Source organism: Hippopotamus amphibius, chromosome 1 (genome assembly GCF_030028045.1).
Source record: "Hippopotamus amphibius kiboko isolate mHipAmp2 chromosome 1, mHipAmp2.hap2, whole genome shotgun sequence".
In the NCBI taxonomy this organism is placed as follows: Eukaryota; Metazoa; Chordata; class Mammalia; order Artiodactyla; family Hippopotamidae; genus Hippopotamus; species Hippopotamus amphibius.
In genome coordinates, this window is record NC_080186.1 from 50,395,373 (window position 1) to 50,414,492 (window position 19,120).

At 43.2% G+C, this 19,120-nt stretch overlaps 1 protein-coding gene across 12 annotated transcripts in view; it reads left to right on the plus strand.

Moving 5' to 3' along the window:
* FGGY (FGGY carbohydrate kinase domain containing) overlaps positions 1-19,120 on the plus strand; it is a 420,251-nt gene that overhangs the window by 255,349 nt on the left and 145,782 nt on the right. Inside the window, exon 1 of one of the 12 annotated variants that reach the window (XM_057712594.1) lies at positions 18,249-18,364. The exons of the other annotated variants lie outside the window; for them this stretch is intronic. Coding sequence (XP_057568577.1) covers positions 18,359-18,364 — 6 coding nt within the window. The 5' untranslated portion in view covers positions 18,249-18,358. Of the gene's footprint in view, positions 1-18,248; positions 18,365-19,120 lie in introns of those variants that run through there. 12 annotated transcript variants of the gene reach the window in all.

Here is a 19,120-nt window from a genome sequence, read left to right on the forward strand (position 1 = left end):
TCCCTGTCTTTGCCACAAGCCTGAGCTCATCGAGCAGTTGGGGAAGAGCCTACTTCATGCTCTTTCTCTAAGGCATATAGTAGGAACTCAACACATCGTATGTTATTAAGTTCACCCAAAGAGGTATGCTAACAGATAGTAAATAATTTGTATCCTCTGTGAGTTTAGATAGTAAACACAGTCATAGTTTCAAGGATTAAAAAATTGTATCCAAAAAAGAAAAAAATACTCACCCCCCCCCCCAAAAAAAAAGAAAGAAAAAGGCTACTCAAGTTTATGTGTGGTATGTAAAGAAGAGGACTTTGTTGAGGACAGTATTTTAGGGATGAACAAGGAACATGTTTATACTTAGGAAACAATAGCTAGGATTTATTAAATAATTGCCATGTGCTAGCTTCCCTGCTGGACAGTCTGTATATAGAATATCTTATCCTCACAATAGATATGTGAGATTGATTTATGAAAGAGAACAATGTAGTAGCCATGTTTTAGAATAAAGGGTAATACAGATATATTCAGATTAAACAGAAGTCAAATGTCATTAGAGGGTGGTAGCCTAAAATGACCCAATAGAGTATATTTCTCCATCTAAGAGATGATAGAGTAGAGGTCAGAAAAATTACAGAGCTAGGACATGGCAGGAAAGCCAGGTCTGGCTGGTCTCCTGTCTTTTATATTCATTCCTCGAAAATGTTAACATGGTACCAGAAGTATATCCTACTATCCTACCCAGAACTGGGTCTAGTTTCAAGTTCTGCTTCCGGAGAAAGCTGCTGGAACTTGGAAGGAAGCCCATAATACGCAGCTACCATGTTTAAGAGAAAGTGGGCCACACGAGCAAAGTTTGGGATGGTTAAGAGATGGGCTAGTTTTTTGGGGTTTTTTTTTAATAATTTGTGTATTTATTTATTGGCTGCGTTGGGTCTTTGTTGATGCACACAGGCTTTCTCTAGTTGCAGTGAGCGGGGGCTACTCTTCATTGTGGTGTGCAGGCTCCTCATTGCGATGGATTCTCTTGTTGCAGAGCACAGGCTCTAGGTGTGTGGGCTTCAGTAGTTGCGGCACACAGGCTCAATAGTTGTGGCTCACGGGCTCTAGAGCGCAGGCTTAATAGTTGTGGTGCATGGGCTTAGTTGCTCCGTGGCATGTGGGATCTTCCTGGAGCAGGTATCGAACCCACGTCTCCTGCATTGGCAGGGGGATTCTTAACCACTGCACCACCCAGGAAGTCCAAGATGGGCTAGTTCTGACTACTTAAGAGAAACCTTATGGGTTGGCTTAATCTTCTTGTTTATTAAAGTTTTTGTGATCATAAAATGACTAACTCTTTCTTGGTGCTTTAGAGTTTGTAAAATGCCTTGTGGAATGTGATACTCAGATAACTGAGGCAGACAGAGCAGGTGTTGTTTTCTTTTTTTAAATGAGACTCAAAGAAAGTGAGTGATTTGTCCAAAGTCCCACAGCTAGCAAGGGTTAGGGCCAAGACTTAGATAACATATGTGAGCAAACCCCAAGCCTGCATGCTTAGTTGGTTCATCTTTGTTTACTCAAATTGAAGGATCCTGCAGTTGGGGCAGGTCTGGTTCATCACAGGAAGGGCTCCTGATTCTGTCAGTAGTCCCCATTCTGATTGTAAATTCTCCATTGAGCTGCCAGCCAGTGGTTCTCAATTACTGTGCATAAAATGTCCCTGGAAAACTCCTTAAAAATGCAGTTCTTCAGGTGCCACTCCCACAGGGAGTGATTCAGTGAGTCTTGCTGGGAAGGAGTATATACAAATCTGTCATTTTAACAGGTGCCCCAATGATTCTAATCAGGGGCTTTCAGGAAAATGGCTTTAAGCTCCTTCTGAGTAGCAATTGTATCTTTCCATCATTGTTTCCTCAGTGTCCAGCCAGAGCACCTTGTACATAGAAGGTACTCTAAATTTGTATTTGATGAACGTAAGAGTGAAGTAAATGAATGTAAAAGTAGTGTAAAATGTAGTAAATTAAGCTGGATGGTCATTCAGTCCCTGCTGGTTTGGGTTACACTTGGAGGCTCCTTGAGTCTCCATCCTTTCAAGGAAAGCCTCTCTTAGGCTTTCGAGACAGATAGGTAGGCTAAGGTCTAGACAAATTGAGAAGTTAAGACTTGGAGAGAGTACCTTGTAGACTCTGCCGACAATTAGAGATTGCAGAATTCTTATTTTCTTATGAAAAGCAGGATGAAGTGAAACCGTGAAGGACCCCATTTGCAGCTCTGTGCAGACAAACTCAGAAACCAAAGCACAGACACACCAGGATGCAGCAGGAAACCACAGGGGCCTCAGATATTTCAGTGTAAATAGGAAGTCAGAGTTTACTTTTGAACCCACAGTGCCATGCTGAAGGGCAGTGTGTAATCCAGTTCTCTGCCCAGCCCTTCCTTGAGCCTGGGCATGGATGAAAAATGATGCCATCTGGGTAAAAGCATTTTCAAATGTTTGTTCTGATCAGGGCTTGGAGCAAGCTTTCTTTTGTTTGTGCTGGTGAATAATTTGGGACACAGGTGCAGTCTGGACTTGAAAGCATTAATTGCTCTCCCTGGTTTTCCCTGTAGTGATATCTGAAACCCCCATCTTCCTCTACAAAGTAATCTTAATCCACATACATTCATGAAGCATTTGCCATTGACAGTCGCCTTTCATATATCCCATCTGCAGACCTTTGGGTCCAGGTGCATAATAGTGGAACGTTGATGGACATGTGATAGGTACTCTGCGCTAATCAGGTTGACATCTGTAACCGCTTTTGATTGCTACCATTGCATTGGAAACTAATAAGCAGGATACAAATGATCATCACCATTTTGAGCTAAGGAAAATGTGAGAGTGAGAGAAAAGATATGGGTTTTGACATCAGATAGACCTATGTTCGTATCTAAAATACTTAAACTTTCTTACCCAGAGTGCCTTCTTTTATTCGGCCAGTTGTTCTTGAGCTTCTGTTGTGTGCCAGGCATTGGAGTGAAAGTGGTGAACAAAAGTAGACACAGACCCACAGTCTCGTGGGGAAGTTGGATACTAACAAAGAATCACAAAAATATTTAATCACAGCCCTTGTTAGGTGCTTTACATTCATACCCTGCTGGTGGGAGTACAAATTGGTGTAATCACTTTGGAAAACAGTGAAGCATTGTTTGTTATATGTGAAGCACATGTTACATGCACATACCCTGCACTGTACCAATTCCATTCCCAGGTAAAAACCTGGAGAAACTATTGTATGCTTGTACCAGTGTGTACCCAGAGACAAGTACAAGAGCATGCATAGCATTATTTTTCATAATAACTCCAAATTTGAACCAACCCAAATTTCTACCAATAATAGAGTGAACGTACTAAATTGTGTTATATTCTTACAGTGGTATACATGCTTAAATTGAAGGAACTGGGCTTCCTAGGTGGCGCAGTAGTTAAGAATCCGCCTGCCAATGCAGGGGACACGGGTTCGAGCCCTGCTCCAGGAAGATCCCACATGCCGCAGAGCAGCTAAGCCCGTGTGCCACAACTCTTGAGCCTGCGCTTTAGAGCCCATGAACCACAACTATTGAGCCCATGTGCTGCAACTGCTGAAGCCCACACGCCTAGAGCCTGTGCTCTGCAGCAAGAGAAGCCACGGTAATGAGGAGCCTGCACATCACAACGAAGAGTAGCCCCCACTCATAGCAACGAAGAAAGAAAGCCTGAGCACAGCAAAAAAAGACCCAACACAGCCAAATAAATAAATAAATAAATTAATTAATTAAAATAAAATAAAATGAACTACAGCTACTTAGAACGACATAGATGAGTCAAACAATTTTAAGTGAAAAACAGGGCATGAAAGAAAATGCAAAATTGTTTTATTCACATACAACTCAAAAAGAGACAAGAGAGAGTACATTTTAGGAATGTACGTATAGGTGCTGAACCTAGTAAGACAAGCAAGGAAATAATTTTTTTTGCTGCAAATATCAGGACACTGGTTAATTATATGGCTGGGGGTTGCTGGTTGTTGAGGTTAAAAAAATAAATAAGATGCCTTCCCAGAGGGCCTTTGGGGAAGTGGTAAAGGATGGTAAAGAATGGATCAGTCTTTATTACCAGTCATGGAATTGTACATATACGTTTTGTACACTCTTTTGTATGTACAATATATTTAAGTGCTGTGAAGCAGAGGAACAACCATGAGAGGATAAAGCCAAGTGACTGATAAAGTTTGGGTGGTTGGCTTCTGTAAGGCAGGGGTGTTTGAGCTGAGATACTTTGATTAAGTAACTAAGCAGAGTCTAGTAGGGAGCAAGGAGGGTTGTGTGTGGTGGTGGATGGGAGGATAGTGGTCCAGGAAGAGTACAGCAGGATCACGGGAGGGAAATTGGCAGATTGGATATGGGGCAGGAGGGAGGTGTGACACAAATTAAGGCTGGAGAAGCAATAAGGGGTAGGAGAAGCAATAAGGGGCAGGACATGCTGGGTTTATAAGAGAAACTGAAAGCTTTTAAGCACGGTGGGGAACACAAGTATATTTACAACAGATCAAAATAATTATAGTTTGGAGAACAGATTGGAGAAAGACCAGAGCAAATGCTAGGAGACCAGATAGCAGGAGATTGGAGATCGGGTGAGAGATGATATCGTGGTAGCTTGTCTCAGATTATGGCGGGGGAGATGGAGAGAAGTGGATGTATTTGAAAGATGGTTAGAAGGTGAAATTGATGGTACTTTTGGCAGTGAAAATGCTGAGGTTGCAGGGTGGATGCAATTGAGCCTTCCCAGGAGAAACTTCTGGTTAACACAGATGTGAGGAGACTAAAGAAGCGTGACATCTAAAGGCAGTATATGATCCTGAATTGGGTCCTAGACTAGAGAAACTTTTTTTCCTTTTACTGTAAAAGACGCTTTGTGGACAACTGATGAAATTTGAATAAGGCCTATAGATTAAATAATAGAATTATATCCATGTTTATTTCCTGATATAATTGTGCTAGGGTCATATAAAAGAATATCCTTTTTTTAATAAAATGCATGCTTAAGTATTTGGGAGTAAATGGGCATTATAGCTACAACTTTCAAATGATTCAGAAAAAGAATTTTTTACATACACTGTGTGTGTGTGTGTGTGTGTGTGTGTGTGTAGATGGATGAGTGGGTAGGTAGGTAGATAGAAAGAATGCTTATACAAAATATCAGGAGACTCTGAATCTAAATGAAGGGTATACAGAATTCTTTGTACTGTTTTTGCAACTTTTCTCTAAGTCTGAAGTTATTTTTGAATAAAAAATTTTAAATGCAAAAATAAAAGTAATAGCCATGTGAAAGTCATACCTCTGTTACTGCAGCCATGCTGATGAGTTAATATGTCACTCATTGTACCCCTTATAAAATCCCTCTGGAGAATTTGTTTTAGAATTTACTGGTTAAGAAAGTGTTGTTTAATCTGAATTTACATATCCTTCCTTCCAGTTTTTTTTTTCTTTTCTTTTCTATTTTTCTTCTGCCGCTGTGAACCAGGAACCTTAGAGTTGAAATTTACCACTCAAGCTAAAAAGAACCTTTGGTATGTTGTATTTCCATTCTGCTTTTCATTAGTTTTGCATTACAGCTTCTGTTTATGAGTTACTATAACATCTTTGTGTGTGTGTGTGTGTGTGTGTGTGTGTGTGTGTGTGTGTTGAAGGGGGCTGTATAAAATATCTAAAACCTTTAGTATTAATTTCCGATGGCTGCTGTAACAAATGACTACAAATTTGTGGCTTAAAACAATACACATTTATATTCTTAAAGTTCTGGAGACCAGAAGTCCAAAATCAGGTTCCCTAAGCTGAGATCATGTCTGCAGGGCCTTCCTCTCTCTGGAGGCTCTAGGGGTGAATCTATTTCTTGCTTCTTGCAACTTCTGGTGGTGGCCAGCATACCTTGGCTTGGGGCCACATCACTCCAGTCTTGGCCTCTGTAGTCACAAGGCCTTCTCCTCACCGGTCAAATCTCCCTCTGTATCTCCCTCATAAGGACACTTATGATTGCGTTTAGAGCTCACCTGGATAATCCAGGATTATTTCCCCATCTCAGGATCCTTAATTTAATCACCTGCAAAGTACCCCCCCCCTTTTTTTTTTTTGCCATATGTAGTAACATTCACAAGTTGCGAGGATTTGAACATGGCTATCTTTTGGGGGATCATTATTCATCATATCATGCCCTTTGTGAAAAGAAGTAACATCAAAATACATTTAAGTACTTCTACATTTTAATTTGTGTATAACAAAGGAGCACAGGTAAAGCAAAGGAATCAAATTCCTGTACAGTGACTTTTAATTACTTTTATGAATTGCATCATTTTCTATTTCCTATTTAGTTATTGCTGGAGTAGAGAAATATATTTGATTTTTAAGAACTCATATCCACTAACTTTGCTAAATGCACTTTATTAAATTTTTTTAAGTACAGTTGATTTATAATGTGTTTCTGATGTACAGCAAAGTGATTCAGTGATAGATAGATAATTCTTTTTCATATTCCTTTCCATTATAGCTTATTACAAGATATCTAATATAGTTCCCTGTGCTATACAGTAGAACCTTGTTGTTTGTTTTATACATAGTTGTTTATATCTATTAATCCCAAACTCCTGATTTATTTCCCCCCTGCCCCTTTGGTAACCATAAGTTTGTTTTCTATGTCTGTGAGTCTGTTTCTGTTTTGTAAATAAGTTCATTTGTATCATATTTTATATTCCACACATGTCATATCATATGATATTTGGATTTCTCTGTCTGACTTATTTCACTTAGTATGATAATCTCTAGGTCCATGCATGTTGCTGCAGATGGCATTATTTCATTCTTTTTTATGGCTGAGTAGTATTCTATTTTATATATATATATATATATATATATATATATATATATATATGTATACTGCATCTTCTTTATCCATTCATCTGTCAGTGCATTTAGGTTGCTTCCATGTCTTGGCTATTGTAAATATGCACTTTATTAAATTTTAAAATGTTGCATATGTTATACACTCTCTGCATGCATGATAGCTTTCACAGTAAATTTTAAACTAGAAAGCCAGGTGATCTTATATGGTTTGGATGGTCAAGGAACGCTTCTGTAAGGGAGTGATGTTGGAAGTGTGATATTTTGGTTAGAAAAGAAAGAGGTCCAGGCAGAAGGGACAGTATGAGCTTTATCTGTGAGATCACCTGCAAAATGTCTTCTCTCTTTTCCCTTCTTTATACCTTTTGTTGTTGTCAATTTTTGTATAATTGTGTTTGTTAGGACCTCCAGTATTATGTTGAACAGTTACAATGATTAAAAAGTAATCTCATCTTGTTCCTGATATTAGAGGGGCTGTGTTTGAAATTTCTCTAGTGAATGTGATATTTGCTGGTGATTTTTGAGATATATAGATATAGATATACAGATATATCAATACATATAGGTATAGATGTAGATATAGATATTCCTTTTGTGAAATTGAGAAAATGATCTTCCATAGAATTCAGGACAGATGATCAGTAGCCTATGCTCAAATAACCACTAAAGATGATTTTATTTGACAGTTCCATTTCAGGGCCAGGGAACTCCATCACTATGAACTTCACAAAGGCAGGGACCGTAGACTCTCCATTGTATCCTCTGTGTCTGTCCTAGTGCCTGGAACTGAGTTAGGCATTCAATACTTATTTAATGAATGAATGGAAGATACTTAATAAGTGTTTGTTGAATGAATGAGTTAAAGTTAGAAAAGTACTTTTTTAAGGGGAGCCAAAACCCTCGCTACTTTCCACACCCCCGACACCATGCACTGAGTTCATGGTGCTGCCTTTTTACGTTCTGTCAGCACGTGGCACGGTCAGCTGGGCATCTGACATGGGAAGGAAGAAATGAGGGAATCAGTCACAGAACATTCCGTGGCTGGCTATTAGACTTTGCCCCTAATGATTCACCTTTATTTGAACTGGAGCCAGGTGGTTAAAGATGATTTAATCAGGACAAACATAAAATACTCTCTTTAATGGAATAATTGCTTATTTCATTTTCTCCTTAAAGTTGGCCATTCATCTCATGCCAGTGTCTTTCAGTTTATATATGTTGCCATGAAGTATTGAAAGTGATTTTTCTGAATTAAGACAAAAGTACTCACAAAGGATGTCTTAGTGTGTTAGTAGAGGGTTCAGAATTCCAGTATGAAATTGGAAAGTGGTTGGTAGAGTGGCAGGCTTACATCCAAAAGACAAATTTGAATGCCCTAGTAAGGTTATATACAGATTTATTAGTGAATAACTGAGGGAGATTGGTTATCATAAACCAGGCAGTTAGGTAAGAATATGACAGTAGTTTTAAATACTTTATGGTGATACTAATCCCATATGTACTTCTCATTTCAATGGGAATTTCATTTAATAAGTTAAAGTAACACCCAATATTAGACTGTCTAGTGTCCAGAAACTGATGACTTTTTCCTGACTTGGGTCTCTGCTCAAAAACCCTTTGATGACTCCTGTTGCCAGAAAGTAACAGTTAATTTATTGAGTCCTAGCCAGCAATGTCTGCCTCCTCTCACCCCCACGTTCACTCTCTGCTCCAGCTACCTGTAACGAGATCTTACAATAGGGGTCTTCCTCTCCTCAGGCTTTTGGAAGGGGCCCCAGAGACCAGACCACCTATGTAGGGCTTCCTGAAAGATCGTAAAACTAGTGTTAAAAGCCATCCTGAGGATATAAAACAGAAGTAGAAGTCCAAGGAAAGAGGCCAGGGTTGACTGTTGTATCCGAGATACTAAGGCAGAAAGTGAGGGCTGCTCTGGGAGCAAGCTGTATGTCCACTGAGGACAAGGCAAAAGTGGGTGTGTGTCTGGCATACTCCAGCTGGGTATGTTGTAAATGCAACCCCATCCAACAGGAATGAGTGAGGAGCGGTTGGGTTTACCCCTGAGGTCAGGGAGTGAAAAGGACTCATGAGTAGACTGATGGACATGGAGGGAGAGAGGGAGAGAGAGAGAGAAAGCACACTCCAGGCATACTACTGTGGGGTTATGGGGAGTCCCCGGTGGGCTGGTTGTAGTGAATCACCAAAACCACATCATGAGAGAGTTCATTTTGGACCTGCACCCCACCCTGAGGACATGTCAGAGCCAGATCACAATCCTGTCAGTCAAGTAAGCCCTCCCTGAGGCACCTGCCCCGTGTGGAGCAGCAGGCAGCTGGCCAGCAGAGGAAAGCGGGGAGGAGGAGAGACAGAGGCAGCCTGAACCCCCACCCCCGTCCCCTGGTATGCTTCTAAGTCAGTTGTAGCCGTAGGAGAGAGACATTTTCCATTAGATGAGACAAAAGTTTTAAATATTATTGATAAAATGGAGTGTTCACATTTAATGTTGAAGGTGGACCAAGGACTTTTTATTATTTCACGGTGTAGGAATACTATGGCTCTGCCTGAAATTTCATTCCAGGACGAGGAGGAAGAGTTCACAGAACAAATTTTACAGGGAGCAGAGAAGTGAATAAAGCTGTTTTCCTCGTGGACGCCGTAACCGTGAGGGTCCTGCAACAAACTAGGACGTACTCCAGGCTCTAGCTGCTCTTCCCTCCCTCTCCTGCGTTGACAGATCTTTCTCTACGTAGTCATATAAGACGACAGCACGTTGTGATATCTTCCTTCTAAAGAACTGGAGGGAGAGAGGAAAAAACTCTCTTAACCCAGTATCGGACTCCTGTATCTCCATTTGTGTGCTGTCTTTACTTTTTCTGCCCTCATCTGTCACTTTTCGCTTTGTTCACACCACTCCAGCTGCACTGATTCTTGGTTGTTCATGTAACATAGCAAGCACACCCCTGCCACAGGGCCTTTGCACTTGCTCTTACCTCCCTGCCTATCGCTCCTAACTCCATGCTTCCTTCCCTCATTCCCTTACAGTCTCAGCTTAATGTAACCTCATCAAGTCTACCCAGATCACCTTGTATTAAAATAACAACACTTGCCTTCACCACACTACTTAACCTTTTTCCTGCTTTATTTTTCTAAAAAGCCTTATCACAGCTGACAGATTATATATTTAAATACTTCTGTGTTTTTATCACCCCACTTTCCACCAGCCCGTATAAATTCCACGAAGGCAGGACTTTGTTTTTTCCCAGCTATATCCCTAGATCCTTGAACAATGCCTTGAGTATACTAACCACTACAGATATTTCTTGAATCAAGGAATGCTTCCTAACTTGCTTTGGCCTTCCCATGTGCTATTTCTTCAGGCAAGAAAGCTTCTCTTTCCCTTCCTTTCTTAAACCTCCACCCTAAATGAGCCTGCTAAAATCCTGTGCGTCCTCTGAGATTCCATTTCCATACCACCTCCTCTGTGCCACTGTCCTGGTCAGGTGTTATCGCTCTCCTGAGAACTCTAGGCTCTGGGTGATATTTCCCATTAGTCAAATTCATGCTCTTCACCACTAGATAGTCCTGCCTCAGGCTCATGTTCTTTCTTGATGTTTAGGTTTTAGAGATGACTCACTTGGCAACCGCAGGTCCTTCTCATGTTGTAGAATTGCAGAGTAGCTGTCTTTGAACTCCATACAACAGGATAAATCCTAAATCTAGACTTTCTAATCCCTTAGCATTTTCCTTGCTCCTTCTCTCCCTCCACCTCCTCCTTTTCCTCCTTATTTTTCCTCTTCTCTTCTTCATCATAAGAAAGTCCCAAGCACACATTATATGTCAGTCGTTTTTTTCAAGCATCTTTCATTTACTGGTCAAGGATAAAGCCCATCTCTTTCATTGACTGGCCTTCCCTGTGACCATGCTAAGTAAGGAATCTTTCTCTCACTTGGCCTATGGAACAGCTGAAATGCCCCCAACCATCAGTATTATAAAGTGAAATAGTGTCTATCAATAACGACTTTGGTAAACTTGTCATCATATTTTTTTTCAAGTGTACAATTTGTTTTTCCTTACAATGCCCTATTAAAATAGAAATGTAGAAACTTCAGTTTTTATTAACTATTTTAACTTTAATTCATTGAGTGATTTTAACATTAATTTATACATGGGGAAATGACATTGGGTTGTTGAGCACATTAAGTCATTTTCTACCTTCTCTGAAATGGTTTGGGAGATGAGGCTGGTCAGTCACTTAGCTCTGTGCCTCCCTAGTAAGATCCCATTAAGTTTTTGGCCAAGAAGATGGTAATATTTCATGACAAAACTTGGAGACGTTAAAAATTTACAGATGAGCTTATGCTTTTTCTCGCTTTTTTTTAACTTCCTCCCTATTTTTATCCCCTGAGGCCATTTTCATGAGGAGGAATTTCATCGGCATTCCTAGCTGAGAACCACTATAATGGGCAAAATTGGGCCTGGAGATAAATTCTCTCACAGCTACTGTGGAGTGAGATACATTGAGCAGTAGACTAAACAGCTCGTTTATAAACTGTGGGTCACTGAAAATAACACCTCGTCTGTAATAACTGAGCCTCCTCCCGTCATCCTGCGCAAAGGTCATCACAGGCTCCTTTGTGTTACTGTAGCACTTTGTTCATATGTGTGTTGTTGCGTTCATTCGATTTTATAAAAATGCAGCAATTGGGTGTCTCTGCCACTAGACCTTGAGCTCCCAAGGGCTGGGACAGTGGCTCATTCATCTGTGACACTCAGGGTCTGGCATGTAAGAGAGAGACAGTGAAAGCTGAAAGAATGTACAGAGCTACAGTCTGCCCTGTCCCTTCACTGGGCAGGAGGCATTTCTTGAGTAACTGCTATGTGCTAGGTATCTTGACGTACTGGCGTTCTTTGTTCCTTACAGTGACCCTACAAAGCGTGTTACCCCCTGTTACAGATGAAAGAGTGTAAGTGACATGAGACACTGGGAGCCAAATTCTGTGTGCTTTCTCTCAGAGCTTAAAAGACCTTCCAGGCACCCATTGATAATGCTTAGCTACCGACTCGGTAACAACATGAAAAACATTTCTAGAACTGTGGTCATCCATTTGGAGAAAAGTTAAGAGACCCAGGAGGAACTTTAAAGACCATCCAGTAGAGTTCTCTCACTTACGGGTGGCAGAGTGGAGTCCCAGGGAGGACAGAGGTCGTGGCCGCCACCTCCCCTACCAGCTCGCATCATGTTCTTCCCTTCCCCGCCCGCCACGCCCGCAGTCAGGACTCTTAAGTTCTGAGCACGGTTGGTGGCCCTGTGTATGGCGTAGCCCGTGTTGACCCCTCTAACCCCACACTGCCCTCTTCTCCTTCCCCTTCTCCCTCCTCCAGCCCTGCTGTGCCACACTCTCTGCTTCCTCTCCTGCCCGAAATGCCCTTTTCTTTTGACTCCTCCTGGCTAACTCCCACTTAGCCTTCAAATTTTAGTTTAGACGTCGTCTCTTCCTGGAAGCTTTCGGACTACATTAGGTGGGTTCCTGTGTGCCCCCGTAGTACATACCTCTACCACAATGCTTGCTGTTTGTTTGTTGTTAGTTGGGTATATGTTGTCCTTGCTCAGTGGCTGTGAATTCCTCAAGAGCAGGTGTTGTGGCCTGTTCATTTCTGTATCACTAGTGCCTGGTACAGCTCCTGACACAGAGTTAGCTTTTGGTGAATTTTGAATGAAACAGTCTCTCACTTACGATTCAGGTCTGAAGTGGGACTAGCATTGGAGATGTGGTGGTGTTGAGCACTCACTTTTTGGTATCTTGAAGGCGTTCCTGAAGGCTCTCCCAGTCCTGAGGATCCCCAAAAGCCCACCATTCCATAATGCCACAGCGACTTACTGCTGTCTCTAGGGCCTGGGTGGTGGTGTTGAACTGCACCAAGAACTTCTGCAGGAAGGTCTGGAATGGGATGTGCGGCATCCTTGCCCAGCTCTGAGGCTCTCCTAGTATCTGTTCTTCACCGCCCCCAAGGGAAAAAAGTACTTGCAGAGCAAGGAGACTGGGGGAGGGCATCTGAGCCGAAGTTGTCAACAAGAGTCAGGGTTTAGAAGACTGAATTCAAAGACCGGGCCCTCGAGACCAGGCGTGTCATGAGTGAGAGATGGGGACGAAGGTCTTAGGCGAGATGTTACCTGAATCAAGGCAGAAGCAGGTCTGAAGTGGCTGACAGTTTCCTCTGCCCCTTTGAGATGTCCAAGGCTCACATTTATGTATTGACTTTTCTGCCCGGGCTGGTGAAGCGGTTTAAAAGTCCAAGTTCAAAGTAACAGGTTTGAAACATTCAGAGCATGGAGTGGCAGGAGGTGGGTAGAGAGGGACTTCCCTGGTGGTCCAGTGGTAGAGAATCCATCCTGCAATGCAGAGGACGGGGTTTTGATCCCTGCTTGGGGAACTAGGATCCCACATGCTGTGGGGCAACTAAGCACACACGCCACAACTACGAAACTCACGTGCCTCAGCGAGAGAGCCTGCGTGCTGCAAACTACAGAGCCCATGTGCCCTGGAGCCTGCACACCACAACTAGAAAAGAGAAAACCCGCACGCCACAATTAGAGAGAAGCCCATGCGTCGCAACGAAAGATCCCGCATGCCGCAACGAAGACCCCAAGTGCCACAACTAAGACCTAACGTAGCTAAAAAGAAGAAGAAGAAGGTGGCAGAGAGCACAATCTGGGGAAGAGTAGATGGGTTAAACGTGGTGAGGCAGTGAAGGACTTTCTGGAGAAATGGATTAGAGGCAAAGCCTCTTTTCCCCTCCTAGAACTGTTGATTTAGCAGAGTAGAAGAAACCACACATACTTACCCACCAAGAGACTGATCCAGAGCTTGAAGGCTCCGGAGGGCCAGGGGAAGGCCTGAGTCTGTGTGGAACACTTACGTAGCCTGTGACCGCAGGAACTTTCAGGCAACATAACAGACAATTATCATTCATTCTGCATTCAGTTGTGAATCAAAACAAACCGAAGTGAACTGCTGTGCAAGTTCGGCTCTGGTAGTCCAGAATATGTGTGCTTGTGAGGGGGCAGCAGTGGGTTTGTTGACTTCTAGCTACAAAGCAACCAAAACATAAATTGGGATTATTTCTCCCATTGCCTTTGAGAAAAAAAATCCCTACTCTTTAGCATGTCATGAATGGATTTTCATCATCTGACCTCTGCCTGCCCTCCACTCATAGTCCTGACATTTAATATTTGCATGTCCTGCTCCATGTCTGCCTGACCTTGGGCAAGTTATATAATCCCTCTGAGCCTCAGTTCCCACATCTGTAAAATGGGAATATAGATACTTGTCTTACAGGCCTGTAATAATTATTACATGAGATAGTGCAAAGCCACTAACCCAGTCTTTTGCTCACAGCATGTCCCAATTCGACATTTGTGTGATTTTTGTTATTATTACTGTAAATTCTACATTCTAGCCTAATTGTAACACCTTCTTCAAGCCATTATTGTGCTAAGAACTTATACTTTTATTGAAGTGCTTATCAGGGTCCCTTGCCATTTTGGAATTAGCAGTCAGACATCATGACAACACTGAAAACTAGAACAAGGACAGTGTCTTTTCGTCTTTGTTTCTCCGGGGCCTGACACATAGTAGGTGCTCAATTAAATGTTTGCTGAAGAAGTGTGTGAAGTGTCTCTGTCCTAGAGAATCAAGAGTCTCTGTTCTTGATTCTCCACAGGCCCCAGATGTTTCCTAGGCCCTCCTCTCTTCCCCCATCTTAGGGACCTGCTTAGTGTCAGAAACCATGCCAGGTGCTTTGTGTGCACGGTCACAGCTAACAGCCCCACAACCCTAGAAGGAAGCTGCAGAAACTCTCCACAGATGAGTGCAGAGCCTCAGTTAACAGAAATGCCTCAAGTGTAAACTTCAGATGTGTTTTTTACCATCAACCCATTAGGGATACAACTTGCGGTCCAAGCCATCCTCTTGGTCTGGCATAAAAAAAAATGAGACCCAGATTTCTTCCACGTAAAACCTACTGAATCTCCAGCCATCCGTACCCTCTGCCAGCACCTCTGTTATTTGCACCTGACCAGGACTGACTAGGCTGGTCTGCACTCTTCACTCAGAAAAATGTAGATTAAACATTGCCTGGCTTGACATTTCCTGGTTCATAAAGTTAAATAATCAGCTATCACTTGTTGATTATTTACTGTGTGCAGGCAGTATGTCAGGGATTTCTCTTTGTTACCTCTATCTTCCGAAACCTTCTGGAAGGTGAATACTCTTGTCTTCACTGACATGGCAGAAACCAAGATTCGCCAGGGTCTCATAATTTGCTGCATGGGCTGTGATCCCCAGCCTGGCTGAACCGAAATGCCTCTTCTTCATGACACTATTCGGCCTGGAGGAAGCAGTCTCACCAGCCCCCAGGCCTCATTAACCAGCACCCCCCCCTCTGTAATCCCCCAGAGGCAGGTGTGGAGGATGGAGGAGTGTTTCCTTCTACCATGGCTGAGTGCTCAGTCACCACCCTCCGAGAGCAGGCCAGTGAAGTGGAAAAATAGCCCTTACTCCTAACCCTGACATCTACCCCTCAGGTGAGAGCCAGATTCTCAAATTGCTAGGCCAGTGGCGAATGAGTCCACACCACACACAGAGGGTATCAACACACAGAGTGTTCTGCCGGAATTCACACATCCTGGAAGCCGGGCTGGCCCTGATGGCCAGTTTCATTTAATCTTGTCTCTGATTGCTGCATGATGAGTGGAGAGAGGGAGGAAGGCAGGACCCTAGGGAAGCACACTGAGCTCCAGAACCCAGACTTGGTTTCCTTATTAAGGGGACCCTTAGGCAGTGCCCTTACCCTTGCAGGCACCATGGGCCCCTCTCTGTAAACCCACATCCCACGCTCAAACCAGGAAAGGGAAGGGCTGGTTCCATTGACACCCTTGCATTCATTTGATTTTTCTAGTTCCCAAACTGCCAAGAAGCAGCTAGCTATAGAGCATGGCTTTTGGAGTCACACCCAGATCAAATCATCATTCTGCCACTTGGCACCCATGTGACCATGAACAAGGGCTTTGAATTTTTGTGAGCTATGGTTTCTTCATCTGTAAATCAAAGGAAATGGCAGGATTCTCATGAAGACCATACCTGAGATTACATATAAAACCATCAGCACATAGTAGCTGCTTGGCAAATGTTAGCTGCCTTCCCTCCCCTTTCCCCCCCATGTTTATTTGCAGTGCCTTTGGGGGGAAAAAAACACATTGTAATTGTCATTTGTTATGTTGTGAACTAAATACGTGACTGATTAATAACACAGAAACTCTGTTTAAACCACTCTCCCAGAAACGTAACCCTGTCCTACATCAGGTCATACATTTCATATTTTACAGAGAGCTGCTTTTTTCCCTTTTTCTACCTACCCCCACCCCCCCCCCCCCCCCGATTCTTTTTTGTAAGGTAATCCAGATGGGCCCTGATCCATTCTCAAACACCAAATAGCATATCGCCCAGCCAGGGGTTAAAATCAGGCCTGCCTCACAAGCAGAGGATCTATTCATAACAAAAGCTGCCTCCTGGCCATAGCCCACAGCTGAACACTGTTACTCTGAAGCCCTCATTTCATTTGTTTCTGATTGTTCTGTAGTGTTTACATATCGCCTGTATTAGTGTGGTCTTTTATAAGAGTGCAGGCAGAGGGCAAACCCTCTCAATCAGCTTCCCCTCTGAGCATCCTTTCTTCTTTAGTCACTTTGCCTCTGTGGGACAAGCCATTTCTCTTTTATGAGAACTCATTTAAATAGGAAAACAATTTTTAAGTAGTTTCTTTTCTTTCTTTTTTTTTAGAGACTCCCTTAACATTCTTAAAGAACTGCTATTGAATATGGAGAGGAGGAAAAGATACCCTGAAATGTGTGGACTCACATTCTCTCTCTCCCTCTCCCTCTCTCTCTCTCTTTTCCTCCCCCGCCCAATATAGGAAAATCCCATCCTGTCTGTTGAATTTGCAAGGGACGTATTCTATTCAAGCTCCAGGAGGAGCTGGGCTGTCTCCAGACCAAACATTGAAGAGGGTGCTCTCTGCCTGCTGTGTCCTTACAGCTCCTTTTTACAACCATTTTTCTCTAAAAAAGTGTCTCAAAAAAGATATGGATTCTTTGGTCCAATTTGAGTCTAAATCCTGATTCTGCCCCATTTTGAAGCTGGGAACTTGAGTTAGTATCTCTGAAGGTCAACTCCCTTTCCCATTAAAATCAAGTGTGGCACAGGCTTGCCCAGCATCTTGGGTGGGGAACGTATTTGAAAGTGCACCCCCGTGGGATGGCAGAGAGGTTTCAGGGCATGTCCCTTCATTTGTTGGCTGTGGCCTTCCAGCACCCTGGATGCCTCGTCCAGAAATGGCAGGACAGAGGGCCGTGACCGTTTGTCTCCAATGGACACGCTGGTGTTTGCGCCACCTGTGTGCTGTCCCTGGTAATGTAGCAGGCAGCCAGAGAAGGCTGGGCTTCATACCCTCTCCCCCCATCTCTCTTCTCCTGACCTTCTCCATCCAGCCATCACTGTTTTTTAGTGTTCTCATCAGTCTCTTTCATTATAGAGAAGATGTAAGGGGTAAACCCCTTCACCCTAAGTTCCTTGGCTGATACTGGATAAACACATCTCAGTCATTCATTGAGGGGGTCATTCTTTTGCAGTCACTCATTGAGGGAGTTATCCATGTACCTATGGATAGTTCTTAGTTCTCTTTGCCCAGCCAGGTTGGCCTTCTCCTCTTCTATGAGGCTAAAAATGGAGCGAGAGTTCTGCCGATGAGGATTCTTCAGGTCTAGACGTGTATGGACGTGGCCCAAATTCCCCTGAGCATTTCCTGATTAGCAGGACTGGGGTCTTTGGGCAGCATGTCCAAAAGGCACTGACTGATGCATGTGCACAGAAATTCCTTTATCAAAAGAGGCTCCAGCATAAACCCACCAAGGATCTCTTTGCCTTTATGTAATGTGCTGTTGACAGGGTAAAGCCTCAATTGTATTTAATCCCAGTGACAGATCTTGCCAATAGCACTGAACCCATCTGAGTGACAGTTTGATTCTTATCTTTCTCTCTCTTCTCTAGAGCCAGTACAACCTCTGTGCCCTGCTTTAGAATTCTAGTCAAGAGGGTGTCAGATCATCCTTTTTAAAATTAAACACCCACGTGTATGCCAGTCCATAAATAAGAAGTACACTTTGGCCAGTATGGAGGTGATGATATTAATACAGGCTTCATTTCCCTGGGTCACTGAATGTACCAGGCACTGGACCAAAGCCTATAATAGACTGTGGCACATTTAATCTTTAAAAATCAGTAAAAAGAGGTCCTATGCACCCTGTTTTTCAGATGAAAACCCCAAGGACCAAGGTCACACATCAAGTTAAGACAGAACATTGAGAGTTAAACCAGAACATCAAAGTCCGTGGTCAGCTTTACGAGATGGCATCTGAGGCCAGATGCAGGTATTAAAGCAAACGGTCTTAATAAGGGAAATGCAGAAACTGATCAGGAGCAGGGCTGGGAGAGAAGTGTCCACGACTTAGCAGACAGAATCAGAGCATGTCTGACGGAGGTGCTGTCATAGGTGCCAAGGGCCTGTTACAGGGGAAAAGCCTGCGTCATCCTCCTCTGTACCTGCTGTGCAGCCTCAGCTAAGAAACTACTCCCAGGCATCTTCTTAAGGTACCCTAAATTCTGCAAGAGGGAGCTGCTTATCCTAACAGCTAATTTAGAATCAGGAGAGCATTAGTTGAGCCACATTTATCAGAACCATAGTACTATCGTACTATGCTTGTTCGTGGAGGATGTGACAGAAATAGAAAATATGGTTCTGATCCTGAGGGCCCAATTCACTATGTGACATCAGAGCAGCAGAGCTAAGAACCCATCTGAGGAGTAAATACTGTGCAGACAGAGCACCCCTCCCCCTCTTCAGCTCCCTCCCCTACACCCTGCCAGCCCCTCCCCTGGTACAGAAGAAACCAGTCATTGTTTACCCACCACAGATTGTTTGGGCTGTGACAAAGATGCAAGCTATGATTTTACATCTTTGGGGTCATACAGCTCTCAGAGCTTCCAAAGCTGAAGGCAGTCTGAGCTCCCTGGAGCCAGTCAGGCAGTTGCACAGAGAAGGCCAGGTGTGGCTTCTGGTCTGCAGGGGGAAGGAAATTGGGGGGAACTGTAGGAGGACCCCAAAGTTTCCTTGGCCATTTAATCTC